The sequence below is a fragment of the Staurois parvus genome, unplaced genomic scaffold (genome assembly GCF_062004578.1).
Source record: "Staurois parvus isolate SC_StPar_1 unplaced genomic scaffold, SC_StPar_1.0 ptg000283l, whole genome shotgun sequence".
Classification (NCBI taxonomy): domain Eukaryota; kingdom Metazoa; phylum Chordata; class Amphibia; order Anura; family Ranidae; genus Staurois; species Staurois parvus.
In genome coordinates, this window is record NW_028318079.1 from 1662501 (window position 1) to 1683881 (window position 21381).

The 21381-nt window shown below is 43.4% G+C and overlaps 1 protein-coding gene across 2 annotated transcripts in view; it reads right to left on the minus strand.

The window, feature by feature from the left end:
* The window catches only part of PTPRG (protein tyrosine phosphatase receptor type G), a 715101-nt gene that overhangs the window by 76343 nt on the left and 617377 nt on the right, over window positions 1–21381 (minus strand). For both annotated transcript variants that reach the window (XM_089682035.1, XM_089682036.1), the window contains one exon: window positions 3046–3137. In XM_089682035.1, the coding sequence (XP_089538161.1) occupies window positions 3046–3137 (92 nt within the window). The remainder of the gene's footprint in view (window positions 1–3045; window positions 3138–21381) is intronic.

Genomic DNA, 21381 nt, shown 5'->3' on the forward strand with positions numbered 1-21381 from the left:
GTGCAGGGCGCGGGGAGACCAGATATAGTGAGTGCAGGGTCCGGGGAGACCAGATATAGTGAGTGCAGGGTCCGGGGAGACCAGATATAGTGAGTGCAGGGTCCGGGGAGACCAGATATAGTGAGTGCAGGGTCCGGGGAGACCAGATATAGTGAGTGCAGGGTCCGGGGAGACCAGATATAGTGAATGCAGGGTGCGGGGAGACCAGATATAGTGAGTGCAGGGTCCGGGGAGACCAGATATAGTGAATGCAGGGCCCTGGGAGACCAGATATAGTGAGTGCAGGGTGCGGGGAGACCAGATATAGTGAGTGCAGGGTCCGGGGAGACCAGATATAGTGAGTGCAGGGTGCAGGGAGACCAGATATAGTGAATGCAGGGTGCTGGGAGACCAGATATCGTGAATGCAGGGTGCTGGGAGACCAGATATAGTGAATGCAGGGTGCGGGGAGACCAGATATAGTGAATGCAGGGTGCAGGGAGACCAGATATAGTGAATGCAGGGTGCTGGGAGACCAGATATAGTGAATGCAGGGTGCTGGGAGACCAGATATAGTGAATGCAGGGTCCGGGGAGAACAGATATAGTGAATGCAGTGTGCGGGGAGATCAGATATAGTGAATGCAGTGTGCGGGGAGATCAGATATAGTGAGTGCAGGGTCCGGGGAGACCAGATATAGTGAATGCAGTGTGCGGGGAGACCAGATATAGTGAGTGCAGGGTCCTGGGTTAGTAACACTTTAAAGTATAATTTCATGCTAAACCTAGCTATTCTTAAAAATGCTCCCCCCCTTCTCCTAACACCATGGTGCACAGATTACACTGGAACGGTCACCTCACCCACTAAGTCTTCACATGCTTAAACATGAGACCAAGATAGGCTACCTGTAATTGTAAATATTCACTTATCTTTCATATACAGTTTCCACCAATGAGACACTTGTTAATTATTACACTTGCCCAGAGTTCTACTTTCAGGTGTACCCTAAAAATGAACTCCTATTTGGTCCTTTTGAGTCTGTTAAGTATACCATTGAAAGCGTTTTCTTCTGTCTATTTGAAAAGTGCAAGAAAAACCTGCTGATCCTGCCAGAAATCTTGTCATCTAATAACTTCCTGTGCTCTCTACCCATCTTGCACGCTTCTTGTTGATATTGTTCTGATGACTACAGGGTCCCCAACCCCATCTATATTATGTTCAAAGGAATGGAGGCGTTCTTGGTAGTCCAGTCCTGTTTCTGCTGTCCTGATACAGTACAGCAAGTGAGTGTTGTCACTTTGCAAAAGAAGTGTTACTGGCTGACTTCACAGTAATGTCTTGCAGTTTGGCCGCAGCATAGGTATATCCAGCAGTTTTTATACAGTTAACTTGCAGCTTCCCACAGACTTTATATTAGATTGTGCATTTTTGGTGCGTTTTCCGAAAACGCACCGAAGTTGGAGCATGCGGGACTTTTGGTGCATTTTTAGAAAACGCAACAAAAATGCGCAATATAGTAGAAAGTCTATGCAAAACCATGGGTTAACCACATGAAAGCTGTGGGTACACTTGAGCTGCAGCCAGGGGCATATTTACCACAAGGCAAACAAGGCATTTGCCTAGGGCAGTAATTTTCAGCACTGCCCCCCAGAAGAAGGGACACATGCGGCATGGGGACCAGGTGGGATCTGAGAGAGGCTGCAGGCTGCTTGACGGTGTATGCAAAGCCCGACTTTTCTCTCTCTTTCTCCAGGAAGAGGGGTGGGTTGCATGTTAGTGGAAGGCTCTCTTGGGTGGGGGGCAGGGGTGTTGTTGGTCAATGTCAGGCTCTTTCCATCTTTCCATGGGGGGGAGGAATGTTGGTTGGTATCAGGCTCTCTTCCCCGGGGGGATTGCCTCCGATTTTTTGGTTGCCTTGGGCAGCACAAAACCAAACTACACCACTGGCTGCAGCCAAACCGCAGCACAGCGGTGTGAAACCGGCCTAAAGGAAAGAAGCTTTTCCAACAACTGGAGAGTGTAAACACATAGATAAACAATCCATTCATTTCTATGCAGTCAAGTAAGCTCTTAAAACGGCCACACACATTGCAATCTATTTAGATTTGCTAACTGATAAATAGCAGGATGTACTACTTGACTTTATATTAATGGAATTGGATAGCTTACATTTATAGAATACATTTGGCAATACAAAAATCCAACATTCTCTGATTTTCACAATGTTTCAGGCCAGGGACTCCCAAGTATCAGAGTCAATAGGTCAGCATAACAGACAGGTAAAATTATTACTTTCAGGAAGATATTGGCAATGGCAGCCCAGATATTTCTCTAATTAAATGTTTACTTTAAAGAACACCGGAATTATTAACAGTTAGACTTCATCTTGGAAGATTGTGACTGGCTCACTGACTTCAGCACCTCACTACTGCATTGGTCCTTCATAGATGAAGAGTCCCCCAGACCAACAGCGAGGTGTAGGAGCTCGTCCTTTTGAGTTGAGGTCTAAATTTGCATAACCGAGGGACTCCCAGGTATTAGGTTTCCCAAGGTACTCAGTACATAAAAACACACATTTTAGGGTCCTTCTTGCAATTCAGCAAGTTTATGCAGCAGCTTAGGCTCACTGTCTTGGACCTGCACTGCTAAAAATTTAAAGCGGGCCTTAGTCCGAAAATAAAACTTACCATCGTTCACAATCACAGTATTTTTTTTTTCTTTTTTGGGGGGATATTTTAAGTGGTACTCACACCTACTTCCTCATTCCTTACCAAGAGGATGTTGTCCCCCCAGACATCCCCCCCCAACCTCCTGGTATAACACTGCACATCCCAAGAAGCTACAGGGCCAGCCTCCCAACAGTCTGGACCTTATACACGTGCAGTAGGGGGCCAAGTGCGGGTGCTCAGGACGTGACTACTAACTCCTGAATGCAAGATCATGGTGCAAAGCAACAGGTGCTTGGAAGACGGTGTTGGACTTCATTGGCTGGTAAGCATGTGTTTCATAAAAGTCAGCAACTACAGTTCCTCTATAAAGAAAAGATCTTCAACATAAATTTCCTACCTCAAATTCTTCCGAAAATCCATGCTGATTGTTGCCATAGAGTTCACTGATATGTTTGACAAACTGTTTGATAGGAATAGCCTCCATGTCATCTGCCAAACGAGAAAAAATAAATCGTTAAGGGGACAGATTTAGCTGCTTCTGCATCCGTAATTTTATCACAATACGTTGGAGGAAGTACCAGGAATAGCGTATCCTTTTTAGAATACAAAGGGATCGGGATCAGTTCTCTAAAACAGAATACACATGGATGTAAACTACTTTGCACATATATATGTAGCACTATGTCCCTTAGGAGATGCTAGAGATTTGGGTCCCTCTACAGTCCTGCACAGCCAAGCATTTCCTTTTAGCTTTGCACTCCAGAGACAGTAAACAGTCCTTGAACTTGTTTTTTTGTATTTTATTAGGGTATTTGAACTTGGATAGGGATGAGGGATACATGGGATGCCCAAGGAACTGTTAAACAGATGATAACTTCCTGAAGCTATTTACAAGTGCTCAGAGGGCTTCTCTTCTTGGAGAGCTTTCCAGACTCTCTTGGCGTAGAAATCCCTGGACAAGGGAATTTAGAATCTGACTTTTAAAAAGTACAGTCCAGCTAGGGCTAGTTAAGTTTCCCACCCAAATCCCCTTTCCCCTATTCCCATCCAGGGGGTGTAGAAGCACTCACTGTCGCTCCTCTGTAAACTGCAGGGTGGTAGCTGCTTTCAGGCCTCCTGCTAAGCTAGCTCCTTCCTTAGCTCCACAGATTGTCCTCTCTTAGGGGGCTGGCTAGGTTCAGCTTTCCTCCTGTCAGCAACTCTCCTGGAGGTAGGCCTCTTCCCTGGGCCTCCTCCCATGCTCCGCACTCCAGGTCCTGTTCTCTTCTAACTCTCCTGCTACTAAACAGGCTCAATCAGTCTTAAGGGCTGTCCTGACCCCATGCCATGCCTCCTGCTTGGAGAGTGGTCAGAATCCCATAAGAGTGCAGACCAGCTCCACCTCACCCCCACCCATTGAGTCCTAGAGACTGCTCCAAGTTTGACCCTCTGACTATTTCTGCAGGCTGCTACTCAGCCTCTAACTAAAAGAAAATATTAACTAGCATTCCAATTAAGATGCCACACACACTATATATATATATATATATATATATATATATATATATATATATATAAATATATAAAATGTTATTGCACCATTCAGTAGTTACATTTATCATGACCAAGTTGTGTTTTGGATTTTTTTTTAGCTCATCAAACATATTAAACAGGTTATAGTAACAGATTAAATATGCACTTTGCCTGGACCAGGGGTTTCCAAACATTCGAAACGAAAGGCCAGTTTAATGCTCCTTAAATCTTAGGTGGGTTGGACATTGGTCAGTGGGGGCAGAAAATGCCCCAGTGTCAATGAGAGTAAACAATGTCTCAGGGTGGGTGGTCAATGCCTGTGGTCAGTAGTAATTGGTATCAGTAGCAGCAATAGTGCCCCATCATTGATATCAAAGAAAGGAATAGTGCCCCATTGCTGGTGTCAGTGGAGTGAATAGAGCCCCATTACTGGTGTCAGTGGAGTGAATCTCTCATGTGCTACCCCACTACGACAATTTAATGCCAGTTGCCCCAATATACTTTGTAGCTTAACATGATACTAAAGGTTCATTTTTTTTCTTGTAATATAATAAGCAAGTCTATACTTACCTGCTGCCAGGCTGGATCTTCCACTTCTTGGGTCCCCCCGCAGGCTCTTCTGGATCCTCCTTTATGTCAGGTGCCTCCATAGCAAGCAGCTCCATAGCTATCATATCCCCCTGAGGAAGCCACATGATTCTGTGGTGCAACGCGTAGGGAAGGGGCTTTGACGTCACCACGTACCCAGCGACAGGCGGCGAGTATAGCCTGTGTGTGTAAGACACACAGAGGAGGCTCTCTGGATTTTTACAGTAGCAGTTCTTTTATGATACCCAAAAGCGAGTTATATTATATCATGTGAGTGCATATGGGGCACTAAATAAATTTACAATTTATAAAAACAATAAGGCACTATATATCTTTTCTTTCTCACTGCTAAAACGAGGGAAAAATTGTAGAGAGGAGCAGAGGGATGGAGTGAAACCCTGCAGTGCAGGGAGGGAGAGATCAGCACACAAGCAGTGATTTACCCAGGAGAATATAGAGGATATCCGAGGCTCATCCAATCTTGGAGGATTTTAACTACAATATCTAGAAAATCATCTTTAACTTGAATACAAAAGTTATGTCTGCCTTTAACTAGGCTAATATGGAGGTGAGCGCATATAAATGTTAATATTGGAGCACAGATTGAAACCACGTGTGAAAAAATCAAATTGGGACAATTATATATATAAATATATATTTTTTCTATTTATATATTTTTTCACTTTCATATATTGTTCACGCTTATACTGAATTTAATCAATTAAGTTGAATAAGGCACAGTGGATTTAAATAGATAAAATTGATTTATTATTTCACATTTTATTTTAAATATATTATAAATTATGTGGCACAGTAAATTCAAGGATAATATATATCACTATTTTATTTGAGTTTTCGTGGTTTAAGTTATGGATTAAGGAAAGATAATTGAAAGTTTGGGGCGCGGTATTTTCTTCTAACCACTTGGGTTTATTTTAGGTAGTATTTTTTTTCATATTAAAGTATATTGAGCTGGGTGGTGCCAACAGGGCTCAAATGTCATCCCATTTAGCATTAATTGGCTGAAGTTCGAACAGTTTAAGGCAAGCATGTGGCAACTTGGTATAAAACATTAAATTAATGGAAAAAAATGAATTCTGAATACATGAATGAATCAAAGGGTTTTATATATTTGCCCAAACATTTTGTTGAAAATTACTAGGTATCTGTAACTGTACCAAAAGTTATTACAAATAACTGTTTCTTGATTCGATAACTGTAGTCGTAGTTTTGCAGAATCCTCATTTAACAAGTAGTAATATAGCAGTGTATGAATTGTCAGCCCCCCGGCGCTTCTTGAATAAAAAGGCCTTAATTGTGTTTTTATGCCTCCACATCTTTCCTGCTAAGGCTGAATGCAGTAATTTCTATCACAATAAAAGATACATACGTTGTCAAATTTGCATTTAAGAACACATTTAATACGGTGCATGGAGACTCTTTTCAAGTGCTTTTATTATGAGAAAGAAAACTAATATCTTCTTGTTCTATGCAGCCATTTACTAGTCAATAAAGCAGCTGTTCCCCTCTGGAAGTGAACCATTTGAGGTGTATTCATTAAATGCACATTAAATGATATTCTTTTAATAAAGGAAAAGTGCCATTATAATACAGGTACGTTGTGTTTTCTGAGTCTACAGATTGAGGATAATTTGTAGCTATAATATATAACTGCTGTACTGCTGTCTAAGGGTCTGGTAGACCTTTAACTAAAAATAAAATATTTATATATAATTGGTACATAAACCTTTTTGGAATGTACTGTTATTAAAAATTACCTTTCCCACACCTGATGGACCTGCCGATAGCACAAGATCTATGGACAAAGGCTAATGATCTGCACTGTCAGGAGCTCCTATCTCTATCTATAAAGCTAGTTATAAATTGGGCGGTTGCCATTTTCGGCTTGCTGGTACTGATGTTGGGACACATTGGATGCCTTTAGTTGCCATTGTGCTGGCTTCTGGTGTGAACTAAAAGGTGAACACTTACCTGACCGTTCGTCCCTTGCCGGCATCTTTGATCCTCTTAATTGGCCAGTGGGGGACGGAATCACTCCTGCCCATGCATATCATCCCAGCACTCAAGACACTGGCCTGGCACTGTCTGCACATGCCCAGCAGATGGTCATCCCAGCACTCAGAGACTGGCCTGGCACTGTCTGCACATACGCAGGAGATGGTCACGTCAGCACTCAAGAGACTGGCCTGGCATTGTCTGCACATGCGCAGGAGATAGTCATCCCAACACTCAGAGACTGGCCTGGCACTGTTTGCACATGTGCAGGAGATAGTCATCTGAACACTCAGAGACTGGCCTGGCACTATCTGCACATGCGCAGGAGATAGTCATCCCAGCACTCAGAGACTAGCCTGGCATTGTCTGCACATGCGCAGGAGATGGTCACGTCAGCACTCAAGAGACTGGCCTGGCACTGTCTGCACATGCGCAGGAGATAGTCATCCCAGCACTCAGAGACTGGCCTGGCACTGTCTGCACATGCGCAGGAGATAGTAACGTCAGCACTCAGAGACTGGCCTGGCACTGTCTGCACATGCGCAGGAGATAGTCATCCCAGCACTCAGAGACTGGCCTGGCACTGTCTGCACATGCGCAGCTCAGTTTGCAGCACCAATGAAGACAATCAGAAGACAAGTAGGGTTCACAGTGCATGTCTCTTCTGCAGTAAAAGCCGGGTCTGCTTGCTGTTTCTTACAGCAGAACGTCAGTTCCGCTTTGAGGAATGGGATGCCTCCAGGCATACCTGCCCTTATTTATCCATTTCTATACATGCTCCAACTTGAAGTCTTCCATAGGCTAGAGTTAGGTCTGCACCATACAGAGGGGCCATGATGAGGCAGTGTGGCTTTCACATATATTTGCAAACGTTGCGAAACTGAAACCTCTTGTTAATGCCAATTTGCTAGCGTTGTTTTGTTTTCTCTGGCTATCTGGCAAGTATACTGGGAAATAAAAATGTTTTGTTTGCTCTATGCAAAGCCGTTTCCATATGCACCTTACCTTAAAAGCTAGTTATAAATCAGGGTGTTTGCCATTTTTATTTAGACTTACATCTTTACAAAAACGTGAAATTTTCTCAAACTAAAACCGGAAAGGCACAAAGAATACCAATTTCCCATTGTGCCATGTATCTTAATGAAAGAAACCATAGTGTAAGCATGGCTCCCCAAAGCTCTCACAATGGCTAAAGCCAAAGCTAGACATCAATGGACCTTTTTCGAATAAAAAAAATGAAGAGCTAGGCTCAAGAACACAATGACTAAATGTGTGAGCCCACCAGGAAGTGGTCGGATGTATGAGTCAATCATCTGTGGACGGGGCATTCCCCACCCTAGAGCTGCACATATACAAGGGACGTGTATACATGTGGGTGTGGGGTGGAGAATGCCTGGCCACAGACAATTGGCTCCTACAGGCGACCACATCCTGGTGGTCTTGCACATATGGGTTCAGATCCTAGTTCGTACACGCCTGAGCTCATCATAACTTAGCATGAGTTCACTTACAATGAAAAAATATGACTGCTGCTAAGTCCACTTTCAGGTGCCCACACATTGGCGGTTTACTGGCACCATTTGTGGCCAAAACTAGCCTACAGCCAAGACAGCGTTGGTGGTGTGCTCTGCCAGTACATGGGCAGCTTCAGAACATGATTTCCTCCAGAAACATTTCCAATCTCTCGTAAGACTCAAAAGGTTAAAATGCATGAGTAAGTGTTTGATAAATGCCACAAGAACACTGGGCAGTTTGGGAATAAAGTGCATGAATACATTTGGGATTTTTGCCCTTCAAGGTTATTTGAAGTTCAGGGGGTTGCGAAGACAAAAAGCAAACAAATGTCACGTCTGACTCACTTAAGTTTTTATTTATTTGGTTATTGTCCCATTGTTAAGGATCTGCAGAGACGGACGGGGTTTTGTCTGTTTTGTTCTCATCATCGTCATTAGAGACGGCCTTTCTGCAAGAGTCTAGCGACCCAGTTTTCTTTCCACGGTAACGCGGTCTGGCAGAGTTTCACGGAGTTATATATTTCCTACGGTGTAACTGCTTGAGACTGGTTGCTTGAATACACGATGCAATTTCTTATTGCTTCAAAAGTCAAATTTATGGCGGTCCAGGGAGGATGGTGCTTTAGAATACATACAACCCTTTACTGTTTTTTTCTCTTTTATTGGTGCTTTATATCAGAGGAATGAGGGACAATAGAAGTGGATATTGCATTCACTAAAGTTAACTTAAAATGTATGTAAACCCTAAGGCCTCATTCCCACGGGCAATTAGGGCGGCAGGAATTAGTGGATTTTTCCAGCCAGAATCACTGGTGTATATGTTTAGTAGCAGCTGCTGTGTTCTCTTTGAATCCTCCTACTTTCTAGCTCCCTGGTCTCCACCTCCCGCGCCCGAATGTAGGACTTCTCCAGGACTTCCCCCACCCTCTGGAACTCACTACCCCAATCCATCAGACTGTCCCCTACCCTCCTCACCTTTAGGCACACACTGAAAACCCATCTCTTCAGGGAAGCCTACCCCACCCTCACCTAACAGCCGATCTCCTCCACTCCTCCTACCACTCCATCCCCCACAGCCACTTCCTCCTGTACCACTATCCCATCCCTCCTAGATTGTAAGCTTCGAAAGAGCAGGGCCCTCGAACCCCTCGTGTATTGTTTTGTTACTGTATTGTCTCATGTTCTGTCCCCCACTATAATGTACAGCGCTGAGCAAACCTGGCGCTATATAAATACTGTATAATAATAATAGATGACAGGCCAACAGCAGACTAATGTGTCCGTAGCTGTCTGTGGGTAAATGCACATGTAGAGGTTACATGAGGGGTTACACATCTGTCTGTGTCCAGGGTTATTCACCTCTTTCTAATAGCATGTAACCCACGGGTGTCAAACTGGCGGCCCTCCAGCTGTTGCCAAACTACACTCGATAAGTGCTGTAGGTTACAGCCTGCAACGTTGATCAGTGGATTCTGAAGGCAAGGAAGTCTCCCTGCTGTCAGAATACAATAACCCAGTGGGGAGGATTTCCCCATTCACCTCAAACGTGTGGAGGGGGAATCAAGTCAGTTTTTTTTTTATTCAACCCACTGGTATGGGCTGTCTTACAATGAAGTTCTTTAATTTTCTTCTTTTTGTGTCTGCTAAATATACAATTCAAAACATCAAACAGATAAAATAGATATTACATCTGTTTGATGAGTAAAAAAATACGTGTTGATTCTCCCAGAAACATCATGAGCTGAAAACTTCCTGCACACAAGGAGGGGTTATGGAGATGTGGGGGTGGAAATGAGTGGCCTGTGTTCTTTTTTTAAACCATCAGAATGAAGAAGGCAGGGCTGACACTATGGGGTCCATTTACTGAAACTGGAGAGTGCAAATTCTGTTGCAGCTTTGTATGGAAACCACTCAGCTTTCGGGTGTGATTGTCAAAACTTAACCCCTTCCCACCGGCGCCTCCCGGCCCTTTAAGAGTTTCAGAAGCCGGGAGGCGGGACGGGGTTTAGGGATCATGTGACCACAGTGACGCGTCATCACGGCAGTCACATGATCGGGAAAGATCAGACCGGGACCTTTCCGTGAGTATCAGACATGTGTGCCGGGAGCACGCAGGGTGTGCGCTCTCAGCACATATGTTTTTTGTTAATTGCACGCAAATGTCCGGCCGCTCGGCGTCTAGGCCCAGACGCCGGGAGGCCGCACATTTGTGTGCTGCCGGCCTGAAGAGGTTAATTGAACAAGCTGAGGTTAGAAACGGATTGGTTTCCATACACAGCTGCACCAGATTTTGCACTCTCCAGTTTTAGTAAATCAACCCCAATGTGTTTTGGAATTCAGAACCAAAAATACGCAGTGGCTGATTTACTAAAACTGGAGAGTGCAACGTCTGGTGCAGTTCTACAAAGAAACCAATCAGCTTCCAGGTTTTACTGACATAACTTATCTGGACAAGCTGAAGTTTGAAGCTGATTGGCTACCATGCACAGCCACACCAGATTTTGCACTCTTCAGTTTCAGTGTTGTCAGCCTCAACAGGAAGGTAGGAGCACTCTATATCTGGCACAACAACAGTAATTTTTCTGTTTAAAGAGATAAAACACAGGGAAACCTAAATATATTGCAAAGCTGTACTGAGTACGTTTTTTTTTCTTGATGTTTAAAAAGTCAACTTGTCATGTCCAGCAAAGTGCATAAGCCTTGTGGTGTTTAACAGGTACCGTCTGTTCCTCATTTCATATCATTACCTTTGTGCCTAGGGAAACACCTGGATCCAATGTCCAGATTGTATACAGGGTCACGCCATTTATTTATGGCCAAACTCCTGACACACAAAAGATTGCTAGTTTTAGCGCCGATAATCATTCTAATGGCAGAAAAGAAACCTCCCATCATGCTGGCTTTATACTTCAGCTTTCAGATTTGTTCTTTCACATGCAGGAGGCAGAGATGGCCAAGTAAGCTTCTGTACTTGCTCAGATGTAAGCCCTGCAGATCCCACTCTCCTCCAGACCATTCACAAACCACACAGCCTCAGGCTCTGTTTTGTGAATGGCCTGAAAGGGGTGGTCAGTGATGTGACCTTAGTCACATCTACGGTCTACAAGACCTGCATCCCTTACATCTGAGCACTCACGGCATGGGCTTTAAGTTGAGATTATGGCACACCACTTCCTGGCACTAGGCCCACACCAATTTATTCAACTGTCAAATGGGAGAACCTCCATGGCCAGGAGAGCAGAGGCTTAATCTCGACTTGGAGAACAGTCCAGGCCCCATATACAGCCATGGCCTAGGGTGTTCCCCAAGCACAAAGGAACTTGCATTCTCAGAAGACACACATAGGTACTTGGGGCCCGCATGTTACCAGTAATATTAGTTTATACATTTTCTTGAGCAGGTTCCCTGTCAAGCTATATTATCAGTTTTGATGCTAGGTAGAGTACAGATATACAGAATGCCCCCTTTGTCAGACATCAATTGAACATACGCCTTTGGCTTGTGAAAAGCAAAGGAGAAATCCAGCAAAAACAGATATAGCAGAGTTCCAGACACTGATCAAAACAGCATGAGCAACTCTCCACTGCAGATAGCTAAACTTGCTTCCCTGAGCTCCTATTCATGACCTCTGACCTCACTTCAGGATATCATTAGGCAGTGAATTTTCAAAACATGTTTTGATGCTGGTTGTTTCATGGGGAGGCCCACACAACCATCCTACTTTCAAAGGGCTGCATTCACCAGAACTGGCAGAGGGGTACTACAAGAAACTGGTAAGTAGCAGAGAGCGGATGGATCCAATGTTATTTCTAGGTACTGACCACTCTTCTGAGTGGAGAACCTCTTTAAGCACTTATTGAGTTCCGAGAAACCCTGCAAATCCTCTTTAAACTCATCAATGAATACTTTAAGAGTTGCAAATACAAATTCGACATTAGAATTGCAAACAGACCATGTGGAGAGATTATTTTGTTCTGTCTAGAAATAGCACAAGGTGAAGGTCAAGTTAAAGTCCCATTGCTCAGTGATGGGAAACATATTGGAACTGAAGAAAATTGGATAGGCATTTTTTTTTCCATCTTTATAATGGCTTCTAGGGTCCGGCATTCAATCAGTGTTACAATCTGTTCCATTTAAGAAGAGGGCGAAATGCGGGAGTGGGTGCGCTGGTTGGGAGGAATGATAGAACATCACATCTGTTACAGTAAATTCTACCAACTATCCTTTCCAATACCAGCGATCTGATCTAGGAACATCACACTAGAAAAACAAAGTCAAAGCTGTCTGCTTGAAAGTACTGAATGACAACTCCAATCTACTTAAAGGAGCACTAGAAAAAAATGACTGTATTATAACTGTATGCAGTTTAATGTGTGTAATTATAGTATTCATTTTTTTTTTTAACTCATGGCGATTGGTTAGGAAAAACTATACCATCACCAGGAATGCTTACCATAGTTACCCACTACTCAAATTATATATATTTTTTATATGTATGCCTGGGGAAAAATATATATAAAGATACGTTTGAAATCTCTTAAAAAAAACCTCCCCTGAAAAAGCCTGTGAGGGCGAAACACGTAGGGAGTGACTACAATTATATAATCAAGATTGAATCTCAGTTTTACTCTTAATACTGAAATTGTTTTTAGGTTTCTGTATTGTTTCCTTTTTTGTTCTGTTTTTTTTTATAAAAATACGAAATAAAAATTAAATAACTTTTTAATATGTTTGGTATTCATGTTCATGCACCCTGAAAATCCCATCTTCTCTATTGAATATATATAAATATGCATTTAATCTCTGCATTATTTCCCTATACTTTGTAACTTTAAAAATGCTACAAGCACAGACAAATACATGTTGATCCTGCCAGAAATCCAGTGAGCTGCTACATTCCTGTAGTGAATGGACAATGCTGCCTCTGTTGCATTAAAATCCCATGCAGCGGGGGTGGATGCTGCACCTGTGCCCGAAAATGTCAGGATTTGACGCACAAGGGCCAAGCGGCCCGTCTCCATGAGACCTTACTTTTCCTTATTTTATCTAAAACTACAAAAGGTTTTACAATCCTTTTTTCCCCATATACTTCTTACCATGTTTAAAAGTTCATTTACTGTATACTATATACTAGTGTTCTCATGTAAGGCTCTGTACGCAGGTGGAAGACTTAAAGGTCATACACAGCATGAGGGAAAATAACTAGCCTTTGTAATGAATCTAAGTTGCCTTTAAATTGCTTGTGGCTTATATCTGCATTCACAATAACTTGTGTCCTCCTGTATTTCACATGTAGAATAGTTGCATAGTATAGCTGAATGTTGCAAACCAAATGTAAAGCTTACCATATGCAGCAATTAATGCAAATGAACACCGTTCTGTATGAATCAGTTCAAAATGTAGACATAGCATTCCAAATACTCCCTTACTCCTTCACAATGCTTATGCACACAAACTCATAAATCAGGGGTGTCAAACTCAATTTCACTGCAGGCCACATCAGCAGTATGGTTGCCAGGGCCATCGTTATAATTGATTGGACCTTGGACAAGCATTTTCTTTGGCCCACAAGGGCCAACAGGACACACAGAACGTGGCTCAATCCCACCCCCAGCTCCCTCCTCACTGGCTGTGATAGACAGCAATGGGAACCAATGACTCCCGCTGCTGTGTCTCAGCCAACGGGAGAGAGACTCAGGAGCGCTGAGGCTCTCGTGCACGTCGCTGGATCGAGAGGGGGCTCAGGTAATTTTGGGGGGCTGCGGGGGGAGCGGCCCACTGAAGGTTTCTTTACCTTCATGCATAGAATGCATGAAGGTAAAAATGTCACCCTTTTCAACCACTTTCAGCCTTAGGATAAAGTAAGGCTTGGACATCTCAGAGATGACAATAAATAGGAACTCTGCTTTGCAGTGAAATATTTTGCCTGCCATTTGGACTCACCCACATTCAGATCAATTGCACTGTGCACATCAACACATTTAAATCCCACCATCAAGCAGCAGGAGACAGTGGAAAGATGTGCTGCTGCCACGGGGGTGGCTCATGCTCTTAATGGTGGACACCACAGATTAGGGTTAGGAAACAATCCATGCAATCAGTCAGCCTATTGGACCTTGGGGAGAAGGACCTATCTGTAGCCAACTCACCATGCGATCCGCGAACACGGTCTGGCTGGGGCTCTCACTCAGAATCCAAACCCACCTCCTACTGTAGCCATGAGCTGCGGCCTCCCCCCGACCATACAGGCTGCAAGGGGCGTTGTTAGAGCATCAGTGGCGCCCCCAGCCCGCGCCCCCTCCCATGCTGGCTGGGGAATATATTACAGCACTGCCTCCATGTAACTGGTTGGTCCACAGTGGTGGGTCCAATTTTCAGGCAGCATGGGCTCAAGTGGTGGTTGCTTTGGGCCCCACAACAATGACAGGGCCCAGGGCAGCTGCCCCTTTTGTCCCGCGTTAAAGACTGCTGCAAAACTAGGTGAGAGGACCACATGGCAAGGCCTGGCGGGCCAGATTCGGCCCCCAGGCTTCGTGTTTGACATATGTGTCACAGATGGTCTCAAATCATGTTGCCTGTGCCATGCTTAAAATGTCTAAATCGTTCCAAGGTTCTCATCTTTGAGAGTAATATTTCTAATCTGTTTTCAGGCATCTTGCTTGCTACATAGTTATTGTATATTCATGGTGATTTTTTTCAGTCGTAGATATTCGGTTCAAAATGTGTTTCATGTAATGACTCTGTACTCACATGCATTTTCGTATGCAAGTATCTCAAAAAACCTTTTGAATAAAAAATGATTTGACCTAAAATATCTAAATCTAAGATTTAGGGCTGCATTTATAAAGTAGCGTTATGGCCTTCAACTGCACATTTGACAAGTCTCTCTTCCATTTACAAAGTTACCTCTAGAACAGGAAGAACTCTATTGATAAAGACCTCTGCAGGACACTTCATACCACGACCTATATTTTATGAATGACACTTAAAAACGCAAGTCACAATATGGATTAAAATCGTATCGTAAAACTGTAGTGTTCATTGGAGATTGGTATTCACGCTCCATTTTATATTGGCCCCTTAATCCCACCATGCATTGAGTAACTGTCATTTTGCAAACCACATTGGCAGTTAAAAGACAAGCCTTGCTATACTACACAAGAGAAAAAAAAAAAAAAAGAGGTAGGGAAAAAGACGACCACGTGGTTTAAACGCCACAAAGGCAACCCATGGATGGCAAGTGTATGTGAAAATATATATACTTTTTTTTTTTTTTAAGCTGTAAAGACAAATTCCCAACCTGAAAACAAAGCTGTATGAAGACCAATAAAACCATGAAGACCAAACAATGAAGACCAAAGGCATAAAAATAAAGGAAACCATTGAAATGTGTAGTTTATGTATACTACCTCCATCACCAAACAGATGGAGTGACACTTTAAAGGACAAGTTCACCATTGGGAACTTGTTCCACCTCTTTTTAGGTGGATTATGTAACATGTTCTGGAACTTGAAGCCGCCGCCCGATCCCCCCATGACAGTAGTAAGGGGAGAGGTTCCTCATACTAGCTGTCACTTTTTAAAAACAATGCAGCCATACGGGGCTCCACCCACAGGGCCACATCATTCATTCATAGTGTTCTGTGAATGAATGGACAACAATCACGTAAGCCTTTGCGGCTGTTGGCTTGCAGTTACCTATTTACTAGCAGGCGCTGTGTTAGTTCACCGAGTCTTTCTCTTAGACGTATCAGCTTGCTGATATGGGGTGTACAAGCAAGCAGATACACTGCCAGTCTGAAAGAGACCTGCATGGCATTAGCAATCTACTGATCGCTGGTGCAATACTCTAAAGGCTCCTACAACAAAAAGTAATAAATGCACATTTTTTTACCTGCAAAAAAATGTGCATTTATTATTTTTTGTAGAAAAGTGATCTTATCCATTAAACAATCAATAACCGTCTTGTAAAAGAGCGGAAATCCCTTCTTTTTGATCCTTTGTGGCTACACAGTGGCAATATTTAAACCTCGTTAAAAATTAATTCCCGGTAATGAAATGGCCGTATAGACTTTATTAAGCTGAATAATAAGGGAGGCAGACAAATAAATCTAGATTTCGGCTAGACAAAACACATACTTAAAAAGGCAGCCTTTTTCTTCACAGGGGGCTATTCAACAGCATCAAACGCTGAGCACAGGAGGACACTAAGAAGTCAAATTTCTTTCTACCTCCTTTTAAACTTTCAATTTCCCATGCAGCCAGACCTTCCTAAGGTATGATTATGTAGACAAAAGGAGGCAGGCGAGATGGGAATCAATACGAGTTGCTGACATTGATTAGTCAACGAGAACAGCGGTGAGGATTTTAATTACAGCTGGGAGTCAAAACACTGTCAGGGATTGGAACTGCAGCATCTAATTAGGCAATTCCCTTATATTTAATATTATGAATGTAGGGAGGACAACATATTATCTTGCCATTATTGCCAGTTTACTCTAAGGCATAAATCAAGCAAATACATAACAAAGCATAGTGTTTTGTTACCCACTGTAAATATAGATCTACGTATTATAGATGTGTAGGCTTCCTTTAAAATTCAGAAAGGGTATTTTACACATGAGGCATTTATGTTAGTGATTTCCCATGCTGGGTCTATTGGCATGAATGTGCTGAGAAGTGGGGAGGCTGCAACGTCAAACACCAACATATGTCTCAGAAAGTGCCTTCAATGCAGAACAAAGGAGAAATACTTTGCTTTGTGTGTACGGTGTCATTGGGTTTACTTAAATTATTTATTTCAGGTACTTATATAGCGCCGTCAGTTTACGCAGCGCTTTACATATATATTGTACATTCACATCAGTCCCTAGTGTGCAATCAGTGTACAATCTAAGGTCCCTAACTCACATTCATAAATACACATACTAGGGACAATTTAGACAGGAGCCAATTCACCTATCAGCATGTCTTTGGAGTGTGGGAGGAAACCGGAGTACCTGAAGGAAACCCACGCAGGCACAGGGAGAACATACAAACTCCAGGCAGATGGTGCCGTGGTTAGGATTTGAACTACCGACCCAAGTGCTAACCACCTAGCCACTGTGCTGCCCGTGAATATAGAGTGCTTGATGAGCATTTACTGTAGATCTAAACCCAAAAAACACCATATAAGCTTTAACAATTTAGTGACATTTACCCCCGATTCACACCTATGCAGCTGTGCGGGCCACGTTTTGCACGGGCACGAGAGCCCATTCATTTGAATGGACTCCTGTGCCCCATGACACGCAGGGAAAGAAGTCCCTGCACTACTTTGGAAAATGCCGCCTCGGTTCCCAGTACGGTTGCGTCTCCCAGTGCGGGCGGCATGCCATTAGAACTAATGGCACCCGTCCGCGGGTCCGCAATTCTCTGTGCGGGTGGTGCGGCTGCATGGATTTTCATGCGGATCCGCAGCGGCACCACCTGCATAGATGTGAACCGGGGGTGAAAGATGTTTTAATCAATTTAAATCTGCAGCTTTTATTACATAATAATTAGTGATCCTGTCCTTCTGGAACTTCCTGTTAAGGGGTGACAACGGTTTATTTGCAGTTTTGCTGCTCTTGTGTTGCCACCCTATTGTGTGTACCCCTAGTAAAGAATACAAGCAGTTGTACTGAGGGACACCCCACAGACATGGTCTTTTGATTCATGGCCAAGCCAGAACCAACAATGTAACTGAAGCTTGTGTGAGTGCATGTAGACAGGAAGTGTCTGAAAGATGCTGGAGGAGATCAGCAGTACTGAAATGGTATTTAACAAAAAAAAAAAAAAAGAAAAAAGTAATTTTGTATGACACACACTGTTTTAAACTAAGGGCTCTTTTACACTTTTCAAAATGTGGTATTGGACAGACTTTTTTAAAGCGCTCTAAATGCCAATCAAAGCCCCTGTCACTAAAAAAAATGGCTTACAGTCCCGTTCACACGTTGCGTTTGCTTTTTTTCAAAAATTATACCCCATGTCACTTTCATGGTGCTTCAAAGCTTTTTCAGAGTCTCAATAGAAATGTATGACAAAGCTGGCTTACTGCACCCACAGCTTTTGATTAGCTTTATTTTGGAGGTATTGCAGGTATTAGATATTCCAGAATACACTGGGAGACCAAGAAGTGAACCAGAAAGACAGTATCAGCAGTCATTTCCAATTTATGTATATATTCTGGAAGAGTCTGGTGCAGATGTCACATATGTCCACATCCACGGATGTAAGGTGAGTATGGACTGGAGAGGGAGGACTGAGCGGTGTAGGATCAGCACAGCTGGCAGACCAGAACAGGAGAAACTAGTAATGTCACACATCTTAGATTGTAAGCTCCAAGGAGCAGGGCCCTCCTAACCCTCTTGTATTGAACTGTATTGTTGCAGTATTGTCTCCCTTTATTTTGTAAAGCGCTGGGCAAACTGCTATATAAATCCTGAATAATGATAATAATGGTTGGTAGCATGGTAACAATATAGTGGGAGGTGAGCAGGAGGAGAGAGAAGGATTAGCAAACCAAAGGACCAGCAGAGCTGGGGGCTACTACTAAGCAGGCGATCAGCAAAACTGGGGGTACTACTGAGCAGGGGATCTGCTGAATGAGGGTATTAATAAGCTGGGGATCTGCTGCACAAAGGTACCAATTCTGAACAGGGGTACTAAAGAGCTGGGGATCTGCTGAGTAGGGGTACTACCAAGGGCGGACTGATCATTCAAGCACTCGGGCACTGCCCGAGGGCCCAGGGTCAGTAGGGGGCCCCATGAAATGCCCCTGGTACCTTTTTTATAGGTTTTTTTGAGTGTTGGCAAGGGCACAGGGGCCCCATGATCCCCTATTGCACGAGGGCCCCATGAATTGTCAGTCCGCCCCTGGGTACTACTGAGCTGCGGTTCTACTGGGCCCTTTTAAAGCAAATAGAAAATCACAACATACACACAGGGCTTCTGCCAAGCTTCCTTACAGCGTCACCAAAGCATCACTAAAGCACTGAAGCATCAAAAACACATAAAAAAAGCGTGCTGAAGCAGTAGTTGCTTTAATGTGTGTTGAAGTCGAAACAAGTGTAAATGAGCCCTAAATGTCATCTAGTAAGGGCCTATTTACACCTTATATTTGCAACAATGTGTGTTGTTTTGTGCTGTCAAAAAATAGTGCATGCACTTCAAGGCACATCCACTGAAAGGAGAGTTTGGGAGCCATTCTGAGTCAATAGCACCTTGTTGCACCATTGCACTTAACACATGGAGTAAACAGGCCCTTATTTTAGATCTACTAAGAGCCAGCATACACAGAGGTGATCATTTAGTTTTAGATGGAGCCTTCTGGACAAAACTAGCCATTGGCTTCTTACACATCTTGGTTACTCCAACAACAGGATCTCCCTGCCCACCTGGGAGGTTTGGGTGTTCTAGCTAATCCTGCTATGTTCTCCATAATATAAAATAAATCAGTCCAAAAGGGAGTGTTTGAACCCAGAGAAGAAAGAGAAGTGCGCCAGACTAAGTGCAGTAGGAATATAAAAGTTTATTGCACACAAGATTATAAAAACTCACAAGATGTGGGTAGATATCAGGCATCAATATGTAAGGAGGAGGATGTCATCTGTGCTGCACCTCACAAATGGATGGCTGTAATGCCAAGGTTTTGCGTGGCTGGCGCTCTAGGCGGGTCCCACAGGAGGAAGCGAGGAAAGCAGGCGCAGTAACCGGGAGTCGCGGCGCAGATAAGAACCGGGATCCAGGGCAGGCACTGCTGATCTCTCACATCAGCGTGGGTACAGTAGCCAGCTTGAGGCACATCCAAGATGGCCTGTTTGAACCCATCATACTGTCCGCACAGGGGCGGACTGACCATTTGGAAACTCGGCACTGCCCGAGGGCCCGGGGTCAGTAGGTGCCCCATGAGATGCCCCTGGTACCTTTTTCAAAGGCTTTTTTGAGTTTGGGCAAGAACACAGGCGCCCCATGATCCCCTATTGCCCAGGGGCCCCATGAATTGTCAGTACGCCCCTGTGTCTACATCAGATGTACAGACCAAGGTTATATAACATTTAACAAAAATTTAAATTAGGTTTGAGAGGGCTAACCCTTAAAGATTGTGTACCTGGCATTGTTTTGATGTCAGTGTTCACAGTGTCATATGGTAGACAGATGTCTCACCAAGAACAATTAGTGGTGACACATCTGCTCATCTCTGCAACCAGGAACCAATGCTGAAATCTCTATATGATAACGAGCTTAGCCAACAATCAGAAGCTTTTCTTATCCCTGCACAGCCTGTATTAGTACATGATCCCTAGGTCAGGAACATCACTTGAAAAAGCTGTCTACAGCATCTTCAAAGATCTGAACTTTCAGGATAGCACAGGCCCCAGCTAAAATAGTTATTAAATCTAATCAGGAAATGTTATACTCTACTTCCTTGCCGAAAAAGATAATACATATTAGCAGAGTTTAGGCGTTAATCTGACACTAATGTTATCAGAATGCCAGTAACTCAAAGTCTTTGTTCACCATTTGTTTCCAGGAGATATGTCCAGCTCTCAAAGTCCTTGTTCACCATTTGTTTCCAGGAGATATGTCCAGCTCTCAAAGTCCTTGTTCACCATTTGTTTCCAGGAGATATGTCCAGCTCTCAAAGTCCTTGTTCACCATTTGTTTCCAGGAGATACAGTTGTGGCCAAAATTATTCAACCCCCAATGCTGTAAAGGGGTTTAGGGACTATAGTGTACATTTGGAATTGTATTCAGAATCAAATCCTACAAGGACGTTGTAACTACCCAAATGCAACTAAAATGACATCAATTGTTTATGTAATACAGTAGTAAATGGTTCTTATGTGGTTTCTTCATTGCCACAATTATTCAACCCCTTAAAGACTACCACTCTGAAGAACAGAGGTTCATACAGGTGCTTTCCATCAGGTATTGAAAACACCTGTGGATGTCACCGAGCAGCAATCAAGCATAATAAGCACCAATTAGGCAGCTTTAAAATGACTGTGATACTCAGCTCCTTCTAGACATTTACTGGTGTGGTTACAAACATGGTGAAGGCAAGAGAATGGTCCAGGAAG